This window comes from Pleurodeles waltl, chromosome 3_1, assembly GCF_031143425.1.
Source record: "Pleurodeles waltl isolate 20211129_DDA chromosome 3_1, aPleWal1.hap1.20221129, whole genome shotgun sequence".
Taxonomy (NCBI): Eukaryota; Metazoa; Chordata; class Amphibia; order Caudata; family Salamandridae; genus Pleurodeles; species Pleurodeles waltl.
In genome coordinates this window covers 238,803,428-238,816,520 of record NC_090440.1, presented here as the reverse complement: position 1 = coordinate 238,816,520, position 13,093 = coordinate 238,803,428, and the positions used below count along the sequence as shown (strand labels likewise).

General features: G+C 43.5%; 1 protein-coding gene across 1 annotated transcript in view; it reads left to right on the top strand.

The window, feature by feature from the left end:
* LOC138283986 (myosin-13-like) overlaps positions 1 to 13,093 on the top strand; it is a 346,976-nt gene that overhangs the window by 156,672 nt on the left and 177,211 nt on the right. The window contains exon 12 of the mRNA XM_069222310.1: positions 161 to 377. Within this exon, the coding sequence (XP_069078411.1) occupies positions 161 to 377 (217 nt within the window). The remainder of the gene's footprint in view (positions 1 to 160; positions 378 to 13,093) is intronic.

Genomic DNA, 13,093 nt, shown 5'->3' with positions numbered 1-13,093 from the left:
CACATCTGTCTTTAATCTGAACCTAACTGTAACTTCATAAACAATGTGTAATATATTTTATGTCTCATTCTGCCATGAATTTCTTCTTGCCTCCTCATTCCTTTTCACATCTATCCTTCCTCCCAATTCTATGGATCCCCGTTTTTGGTCCTCTACCTAGTCCTCAACTATATTTGTCAGCCCTACTCCATCACCTTTCTCATCCTTCTCTGCTCCGCCTCGCACCTCTCGCTCTGGAGCAAACTCTCCAGATGAAGGATCACAGGTTCTAGAAGAGATCAGCATCCAGGGGAAGAGCAGCCAGGTGACACCCCCGGATAAAGAAGTTCTTGAACAAGAATTGCTGGAGCACCCACAATATGACCGAGAGGAGACAGGTGAGGAGTAAACATGGCAAAAGCCTGATACTAATTCAGTTGACAATTTCATTACAGTTGACAATTTCATTATCGTTAACTTAGCCACTTTCCAGTGACTTAAAGTTGGACGCTTCACTCCTCTAAAAGGTAGTAAGAATGAGTGTACTTGCCTTCCTCTGCAGAGGTTTGAAGAGTGTTAGGTAAGTCTGTGTACAGATTCAGTCAAAGCTGGCTTTGCACACAGCCAGCCACTCCTTACAGGCTTTACACCACTCTTGACAGTAGTGAATAGTCTGAGCGAACAAATATTTTTAATTGTTTTAGTTGTTCGGTCTCCCTCCACACATTAGTTTTCAAAATACACAGTTATTGGTAAACAAACATTACAGTTGTTTGTGGATTATTGTCCGCTAACCTAGAGTAACATGATTAAGATTTAATGAATAGGTAAAATGTGTTATCCATTCATTGGAGTAATATTTAAACACTGCTGGTTGCATTTTCCATGTAAAACCCAGTGAAAAATGTTTAGAATTCATGGCTTGAACACAGAAATCATGTTACCACAACCTACGTGGAACTCATGCCTAATTAACTGGTTAATCAGCTCCAAAATCATATCCGGTGAATGAATGCATTCCTTACAAGTGTTTTGGTATTCTTGGATTACCACTTGAATAAATATTATAAGTTAGGGAGATGAGCATCATCTATTTATTCTTCGGGCCACATGAGTAAAAGGTAAATTTAGTGGATGCACCATTGCAAGTGACAGGCTCCTTGCAATACTCCTTTTCTGTTTAAATACTGTAAACCTGGGTGCGTACTGCTTTCTGGTGCAAACATTGTTTTTTTTATATTTCTACCACATGTTCCAGTCCCACAGAACACTGTTTGCTAACCACTTTGATCTTGCCAAAATCTACAACCAAAATTCCTGGTTCTTTTGGGTATACATTTGAGAGATATGGTAGACTACACTATATACTAGTAAGACATCTTGATAATATGAGCTTTAAATGTCAGTACCATAGTATAATATAATGAAGAGTTGTAAAGACTTGGCTGTTCTCAGCTGCCTCACATTCCCACCCCAATCAGGATGGCCTTGCAATACCGTCTCCCAAATGGCTTACACTTAATGCACCAATTTAGAGCCTAGCTGGAGATGGTAAATTACAGACAAGTATGAGCCTATCTCAAACACATCTACATCACTATTTTGAAAGTCTACAGCTGTATGGCTAAAGCACTTATCCCAACCTGAGTCATGACACCCATCGCTTTCCACAAAGATCACACTGTGAGCATAGACTCTACCAATGAGGCACACTAGGCAGGGTGACAACAAGGGCAATCCGGAACTTTGCTCTTTCTGCATCACTGGCTCACTAACTACAGACAGTCACAAATGGATAGTGGAATGACTTGAGTACCCCTCTGACCATCATGGACAAGACCCAATTGTTTACTACAGAAGTCACACTATAAAATGTACACTTTTTCAACTATGCCCATCAAACAATACTGCTGCAAACCCAACAATTAGAGAACAGTGCCTTGGCGCCGAACAGATGGAGTGAATATACTATATACATCATATTAAAATATAAACTTTATTACAAGTTTCTCATTTAATATCAGAAATGTTGCTTCAGGAAACATAGTCATCATCGCTCTTGCGATGATTTCAAAGACTTAGGGCGTGATTTAGATCTTGGTGGTTACACCGCCAACCCGCGATGGTCACAGACCCGAAAAGACGTCAGGTTGACAGTCTTCCGTCTGCTGTATTTGAATAGACTGCGGCTGAGCAGAAGACCGCAATGACAGCATCCCCTCTGTCGCTCAAGCTGCATCCCGCAGTTGACGCAGCGGACTCCAATGCTGACAAGTAGGCTCTCCATTCCCATCTTAACAGTGGGATCCCGCAGAGCCTATTTAGGTCACACAGTCGTGCTGGCCAGGTTTCAGCTGCAGGCCCCTGTGGGCGGGAGTCCGTCGCCGGACCGCTTCAGAATAGTACTATGGCTGTGGCCATTCGCTTGATGCTAATGGTCTGTTGTATGTTCGACAGTTGTGAACACCTGCAAAACACACTATAGAACATACTCCATTTCAGATCATGATCCTTTACCTTCACACTGTGGCAGACCATATGGATGTAGGTATTGCCACAAAAGAGCCAGGTTTGTGCTCTGTGTTTCTCTCCCTCTGTGCCTTTTGTCAATATTATTTGTGTGGATTATCCTTCATCATTTTGGGCAATAGTTTTTTTCACAATTATTCGCTATGGCAGGGAGGAGAAATCCACATTTCAGGGAGAGCTATCTGTCATGGTGGATGACATCATTAGAGGACAGCCACAATTGTTTGGAGCACACATACAAAATACCTTATCTCAGAAAAACATATCTGAGAAAAGGCAAATGTGGTCCAGAAAAGGTGACAGAGTGAGTGCTGTATCTAACAATCTGCACATAAAGGGGGAGATTAGGAAGAGGTGGAACAACCTGCGGGGGGAGAGAGTCCGTTTACTGGCCTCCAAGCATCAGCTGGAGGCTCAGAGGACTGGTTGTAGTTCTCCCATAGGCCTTGGAATGGTCCAGTACTCTAATCTACTCACCACTGTGTTGGGTTGAATGTCTGCTACATGTAACACTTTTGCATTTCAGGATATCGCTACAACGTCAGCACTAGAGTTTGCATCTGTGTAATCAGCCTGCATGTGTTAAACAATGAAAAACACACAAAGGCCTAATCAGTCTATCACTCTGTTTCTACTTTTTTAGGTTTGCCCATTTGAAGATAAAACATATAAAATGCACAAAGTAGATATTGATTACATGTTCTTTCTATCCTTCTCGGGTCCAACCCCCTGGGCCACTGGACCACCGTCTACCACCCAAGACACCTCCACTCCAGACCAGGAGAAGCCTTTATTGAGGACTCCACTCCTGCAAGTCTGGATGATCTGGAGCAAGGTGCTCCATCTGGTCTATCTGGCCAGACAACTCCAGTGAGTGGCACTCGGCCCATGCCTACACCTCTCATCCCAGCTGCAACACCATCTCAGCATGAGGACACCTTCACTTCCTGTCGACCGAGGAGATACACACCAATCCTGTGCTCCCAGTCCTGCCTGCTGTTGAGCCAACAACAACACCACCTCCAGTAATGCCAGGACCCAATGGGATGGGGCATACTGCCTCAAGTGCACACGGTAGTGGGGGTAGGAGTCGTGGGAACAAATCTGTTTGCCAGCAAAGTGAGGCCACTGGCATCTTCGCCAGACCACCATTGACCTAGACTTGGGAGTAGTGCAACAGTCCCAAGATGTGATGGGTCAGGTTTTAACTAAGCTCCAGGAGATCAAGGAGGTACAGAGGCAGCTCATGTTGGAAATACGCAACAACAATGAAAATATGAGCTCCATGACTGGGAAGCTTTACAACACCTACCACCACGTGAGCAGGGCTTTCCCCATTCCATCCTCCCCTGTCTGTGTTCCCTCTACATCTGGCCCAAGTACACCTCTGCCAGCCACAGACAGAGAGGCCCTGCAACATGAGGAGGCTGCTCTTCCAACCCTAGTGCCTGCACCTGTGCCCACCTCCTCCTCCTCTCTGGAGGGGACAGTCATACGGACCAACAGGAGAGGATGGCAAGACCTCCACTACCACCTCCAAGAGACGCAGGTCCTAATTTCCTCCAGTGTATGTCCACCATTCACTCTGTTGACTATTTCAGGGACACATTTACCTTCTTAAGGACAGTTGTATTTTGTACATTGAACTCCAAGCTGTTTTGGCTCTACTACCATACTTCCATCCACCGCTAGAGACATTTTGTGTTCATCTTGTCATTTTTTGATTCACTTTTCTATTCTTTTGTGTCATGCAATAAATGTATGGAAACAAACTTCAAGACTCTTGTTGGAATTATTATGGCATTTCATTTGTCACATCTGTCTTCCACCATCACGTTGTCAATTCTTGTGAACATTTATTTGCAAATGAAAATTTGAAATAACCAAGAGGTAATGTGTTACCCTTTTCATTCAAACAAAATAAAAGCAATTCATAATGTACTGGGAACATACATATGTAGCTAACAAGTCATTGCAGAAACCAGAGAGGAGTTGCATAAACCCAATAGTCTGTGCCATTCAGATGTGGACGCTCTATGACCTTGACAACATGGAAGAAAGGAAATATTGCATGGGATCAAATTAAATATACAAACTATCATTGATTCATGACCTCAGTTGGAGCCATACATCCGGTCCTCACAAAAGAAATCCTAGATCAATAACTCCAATAATCTACATCATGGCAGTAACAATATTGAGCCCACATGACCATTACAGGACACTGTGGCAGTATCTGGTGCAATGACACAACCACCATTCAGTGTGTGCTAACAAAAGGTTCTATCAGCTACGAGGAAATACAACAACAGCTACCTCCAATTAACACAAATGGAAAATTTAGCCAATATGAAAGAAGAACAGCATGCTAGGGCTCGACAGACAGGTGGTCTGAGCAAATTAAGTGGCACATATTGCCTTGATGGCACCATCACACAGAAAACAAGTCTAATACAATCTCCTGAACTTGTATTCTATCAGAGTGCAGGTTGTCTCTATACAGGATTTGCCCATCCCAAGTGGGTGTCTGTCCCAGGATCAACACATGTTCACTTTGTACTTTCCAACAGCAACCTATCCCTGCAAATGTCACATCTCAGAAATGTCCAAATGAAGATGACATGGTGAACGTCCCTGAAACAGAATATCAAGGGAAAATTTATGATTTCACATATTAAATTTGACTCGAATGACAAGCTAGGAGGACACACATACTTAGCACAAACAAAGTTAATCTATGTCAATAACCAAAGTAGTGAATGTAGGGAAACTCTGATCCACTAACATCTTTGCATTGGACTTTCCTGCACTGACCATCCCTACCAAATTACCATTGCAGACTGATATGTTCCCTATGTCACAGGTTGTTTCGATATTGGAGGTTACAAATTGTAAAGGTAAGCTTACACTCAGGTGAAGAAGTGGTCAATCACATCTTGACATAGGTCAACTCCTTCTTCTTCACCACTGTCATCGTCATTGGGCATTACAACACCCTCATTTGGTAGCTCTTCATGGTCTCCCTCCTCTGCATTGTACGGATGTTCCATCGCAGGGCGATGTTGTGGAGCATGCAGCAGGTAACCAAGATTTGGCACACCTTAGTGGGTGAGTAGAGGAAGGCTCCACCTGTCTTGTCCAGGCCCCTAAACCTGACCTTCAGGAGCCCAAAAGCCCACTCCACTGGCCTCTGTGTTCTTCCATGGGCCTCATTGAAGCGGACTTCCCCTGATGTTGTCGGATTCCTCAACAGCGCCAATAACCTTGGTCGTTTAGGATACACTGAGTCTCCTACATGGAAGCAACACATCAACAGATTAATAATATAACAAACCATTGTCACTTCCTAAACCAGGATTCAGGCAAATGATCCTCAAGTCATATTGTACTTGCAACAAACCACGCCCACTCCGGTCCAAGTTGTGAAATCTGCAGGCGTATGTTGCTGTTCTGTAGTACAAATGAATCATATGTGGACCCCGGAAGCGGGCATGAACACTTGAGATGTATAAATCCAGTAAGAAGACAACTTGCACATTGTTGGAATGGAAGTTCTTCTGATTGCGGTAGACCTGTTCACTTACATGTAGTGGCATCAAGGCAATAATAGTGCCATCTATTGCTCCAACCACATGTGGTGGTCCACCCAAAGCGTAAAATGTTCCCTTCATGTGGCCAAATCTTGTTGAAGTGGGAACTGGATGTAGCTGTTTATATGTCTCATCAAGGAAGCAAGGACTTATTGTAGAACACCACTGAAAGTTGGTTGGGACATGCCCCCAGATACTGCCACAGTGTATTGAAAAGAGCCAGTGGCCACAAAATGAAATACTGCAGTGAGTTTCACTATTGGTGTTATTGTTGTTGGATTCATAATGTGAGGCAGGAGATCAGGCTCCAACTGCTAACACAAATCCAGAATAGTTTGCCTCTTTAACTGACATTTTTTATGACATCCCGTTCCTCCATGGTGCCAAGGTTTGAAAAAGGGACGGAACACCTGAGGCTATCATCTCCTCCCCATGCCTGGGTTCAAAGTTCTGCATATATGGAAAAGAAAATATCAGCTTAAATGGTCACACCATACCTTTAACATCAACACACATCTTAAGCCTTGGTAACATTTGAAATGTCATTGTGTAATACATGTAAACACATTGTTATCAAATGTTTGGAACTTCAAAACTCATTTTTCTGTTTTCTTTTTATTGTTGTAATTAAGTGCAAATAAAACATTTGAAGTGTATTATTTGCACAATTTTTTTTAAAAAATGGTTTCAAAATTCTGTCAACTGAGATTACTTCCCCCATGGCACTATCAATGTTAAACAAAGTCATGGTTCCCATTTTATTGTGTCGGATCTTGCCAAGAACAGTGTCATTCATATCTGACATTTAGAAATACACTAGCCTCCATTTAGAGTGCTGGTGACACACTAACAATTGAAAAATGCACAGCTTCACACCCTACAATGGTGGATGCCTGACCTTGCCCTCAGGACATTGGCTATCCGAAGGCCGTCGGTGGAAGTTGACCGTATAGTAGGTGGTACCCTCTACAATGGTCCTTTCCATAGGCTACGTGTGTGGTGGCTATTCACGAAAGTCAATGCCTGTGTCTGCCTCTGTCACGGATCGCATCCGCTGTGTACTTGTACGTGGTGTATTGAAAAAAACCTCACTTGCCTCCTAACACTGCAGCCAACAGACATTTTTTTGTTGTTGCTGTTACCGACCTCTGGGACCCAGGATGCTGGGCAAAGCAGGTGACAGGGCCCCTGCCTTCAGCACGGAGGAACTGCAGCTCCTTGACAGGGAGGTCCTGTCCCTGTACAGCCAGCTCTATGGGACCCCAGAGGAACAGGTACATATCGGACTGTGAAATGTTTGACTAACTTGTTTCATTTTTTGTCCACAGCCTTATTTGTCCCTTTTGGTCATGGGTGAAGTGTTGTGATTGGAGTGGAGTGAAATTAATGATTTTGCTGTAGACCGAACTATGTTTGCCACTGTCTGTGCAAAGAAATGTAAAGTCACCTGAAATGACAAGCTTTAATATCTGTCCATGTATCTCATAATTCCAATTTCATCAGAGAAACTGCAGGCCCCTTACTACCAGTGACCAGTAGACAGTGTCACTAGTAGCATGAGTGACACCATGTAGCCAGTATCAACATGATAGTGATGTTAAGAGGCAGATAATGTTTTAAAGTAGTGGAGTTGTCTGATGGTGTCCTGTCAAGTGGAATAACAGCCCATGGAGAATGCACTATGTGGTTTCATACATGTCATGGTGCCATATACAGGGTAACTTATTTTCTGTGTTGTAAGTTCAAATGCCACAGGCTGTCAATCATTCACACGAGTATGTCCCATTCCTAGACACAATTGTGCATACATCCCCCAAATCCCTGCTATTGCTGCCCTTGGTTACTGTATGTGATGCAAACTATGCGTTCTGACTCTTAGGAGTTTAGACCTAAAGACAATGTAGCTCTGTGTGGGCTTATGTACAAGGATTGTACAGGTTGTTTAGCCTGTAGTAGCTCACAGTGATTATGAGAAATCAGGAATGCGTCTCACAACATGAACTGTTTCATAGCCCTGGCCTAGATGATGTTTTGGTCCTGAAGTGATAACATGAGGAGATAATGTTGAGGGTGCTCAAACAAACACTGCAAATCAGTATTTCCTAGGAACCTCTAAATGTTCTAAAAAAAAAAAAAAAAAAAGATGGAGTTACTGTTTGGTGAATGAATGTGAGTGATGCTACAAAATTGTGTTACAACACTATAGACAAAACAAATCACTCACAAATTATCTTCTTTTTCTTTTCTATCATCCATACAGGTCAACGCCCATCAAAAGCGGGAAATATGGAAGGCCATTGCGAAGAAGGTGCAGTCCCTGGGGGTCCATAAGCGGCACAGCCTGCATTGTCAAAAGAGGTGGGAGGACCTGCGACACTTGATATGCAAGTCCACAGAATGCCAGTTCAGGCTGTCCTCTCAACGATACAAGAGGGTGTGCTGCACCCTGTCCCACCTAATGGTCTGCATTCTAGCAGTGGCCTACCTGACCCTTGGTGGGTAGTTGAAGGCCGAACAGCAGTGTCAAGCAGGTAAGTTATTATCTGTAGCTACTTTTGTTGTTTAACCTTTTTAATTTCCAGCAATGTTGTATGACATCAACATGACCGTTATACACAAACACAAAATTCCCTTTATATATATCTTTAATAATATCAAGCCCACAGAAGTATTGCTGGCACACCACTACTGTTTCTCAATTATGATATAGTGGTTATGTTCTAGCCGTGTTACAACCTATCCTACAGATAAAAAACACACCTGTTTCAATCCTTTTCTTTTTTATAGTGATGATATTTTAATTTATTGTATGCGATATTCATATTAAAATGTATAACTAAATCAATTAAAAATATAAAAATTGACACTTTTTTTTATAAACACTTGCAAATGAGCAACTCTTATTTGCATATATTGTGCAAAAGGTTTTATTAACAAAAGGTTTTATGAAAAAATTAAATAAGGATATTTTTATATACAAAGTACTGTATGAGTGTAGCTTAGATTGTGAAGTTTTTTATATTTTTATTATGAATATTGTGCAATAGGTTCTAAAAACAAAAGTTTTATGTTAAAAGCTAATGAAGTAAGAATTGAAAGTACCTTGGGATTGTTTTGAATATATTTCTAATATTTCTTATGAGCATACAATAAATGAAAATATCATTAATATAAACAAGAAAAGGATTGAAACAGGTGTGTTGTTTATCTCTAAGATAGGTTCTAACACAGCTAGAACATAACCACTATATCATAATTGAGAAACAGTAGTGGTATGCCAGCAACACTTCTCTGGGCTTGATACTAAAATATCTATAAAGGGAATTTTGTGTTTGTGTATTACAAATTAACCCCATCCCTTAATTGGTTTTGGCAGATTCTCTCTTAATTTGTTGGTGTTATCAACATGGCGGTTGGCAAACATTCAATGAACATGAGTATTTCTGGAGGTGAAAGTTAATCAGACAGTCTGATGCTGTGTCTGCTGTATTGCTTTGTGCTAAAGGTTTCCACTAGATTCCTCATCACAAGGCAAGTACTGTTTTGAGCAGACACATGGTTGCATGTGGACAAAGGGGTACCTTCATTGTTTTCATTTCATGAGGGACAGTAGGACCAAACATGCCCCATTTAATGATTGGGTCAGGTGGGATGCTCCTTCACCAAATTTAGTAGGTCGTGTAGGCTCTGCTACTGGTGACATTGCAAACTGTGTATGCAGTTGATATATCAGACTTGACATTGGTTAGTTGGTGCTATGACACAATGATAATGAGCATCTGCTCCAAAAGGTATTGAAACATGTACAGTGGCATAATTCCTAATCTGGAACATGTTTGAAACCTATTTGTACAGCCAATTTCTATTCAGGTCATGTGGATAGTAGAAGGTTGGCATGACGCCTTAGTCCTTCACAAATGTGCATGTAAGGCAGTCTGTGTGAAACGAAGTGAAATTGTATGCCAAACTCTATTGATTGCAACAAACAGGAATGTGTCCACATTAGTAAGAGAGTTACACTTCCCCCCAAACAACATTTTGGTGTTCTTAGTTTTGTCCAGGTGAGAAATCAATGATGGGGAGAAATGTGATACTTAAAGGGACATTTGCAGATGGAAAGTTACATCACATAGATGTTGTAGGATACCATCTTGAGAAGTCAGTTTCAAGCCCAACACATGGCTCTTTTGGAAATGTGAATATATTTGAGCTCTGTATAGCAGTGGGTTAGAAATGCCTCATGACCTATGTGTTTACTCATGCTGTCGAAGCCCTTTGTCATGGGACTACAAGTGTATAAGAGACAAAAGCATACATGATATATGAGCTAGCATGGGGAATTTCTAGACTTTGAGCAAATGTTGTGTGATCAAAGTTCAAATCCAATTGTATTTGCACAAATACCATCAAACTGTTATAACTGTCTTTTCAGCATTGTCTGGGCAAGGCGAAGATGACAGCAGCCACTTTGGCGGGGATGAAACTGGTCACTGTGGCTCTGATGTGGACACCATGGACACTGAGGGAGTCAGTGGCACGGAGGGTGAGGGGACTGGCATGGAGGCCACCAGTGACTCAACATCTTTTTCGGAGGCCTCCAATGAAGACCAGTCACCAGTAATGGTGAACCCTGGAGCACCTGTTATACCTGAGTCATTGTCCGCCATCCACGTTTCTATCTCTACCCTCCCTCTTGCTGCCCCCCTGTTGACCATAGCAGCATCCCTAAAAGGGGTGGCATCACCTTTGCTGCAGGCACTACCGCCCTGCCCCTGTGTCCCAGGCTGTGCTCAATTAGGAGGCTGTTGATCTTTTAAGGATGATCGCTGTAGGCCAGACCGCATTACTGAATGCTATCCAGGGGCTGGCCGGCCAGAATACCCTGATACTGGTTTATCTGGATGGCATTTACGGTGCCCTGTCTGGCCTTGAGCACAGCCTCACACCCACCCCAACCTCGTTCCAAAACTCCCTCCCCTTCCCAATCCCAAATCCCTCCACCCTGCCCTATCCCAAGTACACTCAAACATTTGCACACACCCACTACAACGACCACAAGCAGCACGTCCTCACACTGACATTGCAAAAAGCACAGATACACACATGCAGACACCACGCACCCCACTACCACAACCAACACAAGCATACCCACAGTCAGCACACCCACCATGACACAAACACACACACACCACCAGCACACCTGCAGACACCACACCCACCAGGACACTGACATCCACACTCACCACCAGCACACCCGCAGTCAGCACACTCACCACTACACTAACACTGACACACACCACCAGCATACCCAGTCAGCACACCCACCAGTACACCAACACCCACACACCAGCAGCACACCCACAGACACAACAACACATACCACCTCCACAGCAGACATATCCACACACTCACATACTGAACACAAACTCCCATACTCACCCACTCAACAATCAGTAAAAACACAAAATATAAAGCATACAGCACATACACCAGACCCTCAGGCACCCACACCTTCAACAGACATATGCACAACCGACATTGCCACTCCCTCTGCCTCGCAAACTAAACTCCCTCCAAACCACTCTACCCATTTTCCAATAGAGGACGTACTTTTTGCCCTGGCCCCAAATGTCGACATTAGTAACTACAAACATAGCAAATGCAAAAAGGGAAGTGCACAAAAACAAGTGGTCACCCAAACCAATTATTAAGGTAGTATTGGGGGATGAGGGGACGGCCTGAAGCTGCTACTTCAGGACTGTTTGGCCCTTGTTACAGAGGTCACTCCCTGCGCTGAATAACTGTGGGTGTCTGTTCATCAGTCTTGAACCGTGTGGCCGATGCAACCCGGGAATGTCTGCTTGCGTCATAGAAGGTGGGTTTTGAGCGTTGCGACCGTGTGCCACCATCATACTCATGTTGTGAGGGCAGATCCGCCTCAACAAGTGTCCTTATGATGGAAGACTAGTTTAAATGGGTCGGTACTCAGTAGTACGTGGTATCAGGGTGAGGCGTAGTATCAGGATGCTACAGGTGAAGGAAGATTACCTGATAAAATCTGTTTGTGGAGTGACATCTGGTGAGGGGAGCGAGTCTTGTCCAGAGGGCCAGGTGGCAACAGAGCTTTCCTCATTGTACGATTGACATCCCTCAACCTTTGGGCTGGAGCTGGGCAGGGTGTCAGTGATGGCAACAGTTTTTTTCTTTATTTGCTCCAGATCGGGGACCACTTGCTTCTGTCGGGCCCATGTCACAGTTTTTGATTGTCCAAAGGCAGAGGAGTTCTCCCGTCATTATAGCGCTGAGAGTCATCAACTCAGATACCAGAGGCCTCCAACTAGTTCCATGTGTCTTCCAGGGTGGTAAGTGTGAGAAAGTAGCCTCTTTCTAGCCTTGTTACCCCCACTTTTGGCCTGTTTGTGAGTGTATGTTAGGGTGTTTTCACTGTCTCACTGGGATCCTGCTAGCCAGGGCCCAGTGCTCATAGTGAAAACCCTATGTTTTCAATATGTTTGTTATGTGTCACTGCGACCCTGCTAGCCAGGACCCCAGTGCTCATAAGTTTGTGACCTATATGTATGTGTTCCCTGTGTGGTGCCTAACTGTCTCACTGAGGCTCTGCTAATCAGAACCTCAGTGGTTATGCTCTCTCTGTACAAATTGTCACTAACAGGCTAGTGACCAATTTCACCAATTTACATTGGCATACTGGAACACCCTTATAATTCCCTAGTATATGGTACTGAGGTACCCAGGGTATTGGGGTTCCAGGAGATCCCTATGGGCTGCAGCATTTCTTTTGCCACCCATAGGGAGCTCTGACAATTCTTACACAGGCCTGCCACTGCAGCCTGAGTGAAATAACGTCCACGTTATTTCACAGCCATTTTACACTGCACTTAAGTAACTTATAAGTCACCTATATGTCTAACCTTTACCTGGTAAAGGTTGGGTGGTAAGTTACTTAGTGTGTGGGCACCCTGGCACTAGCCAAG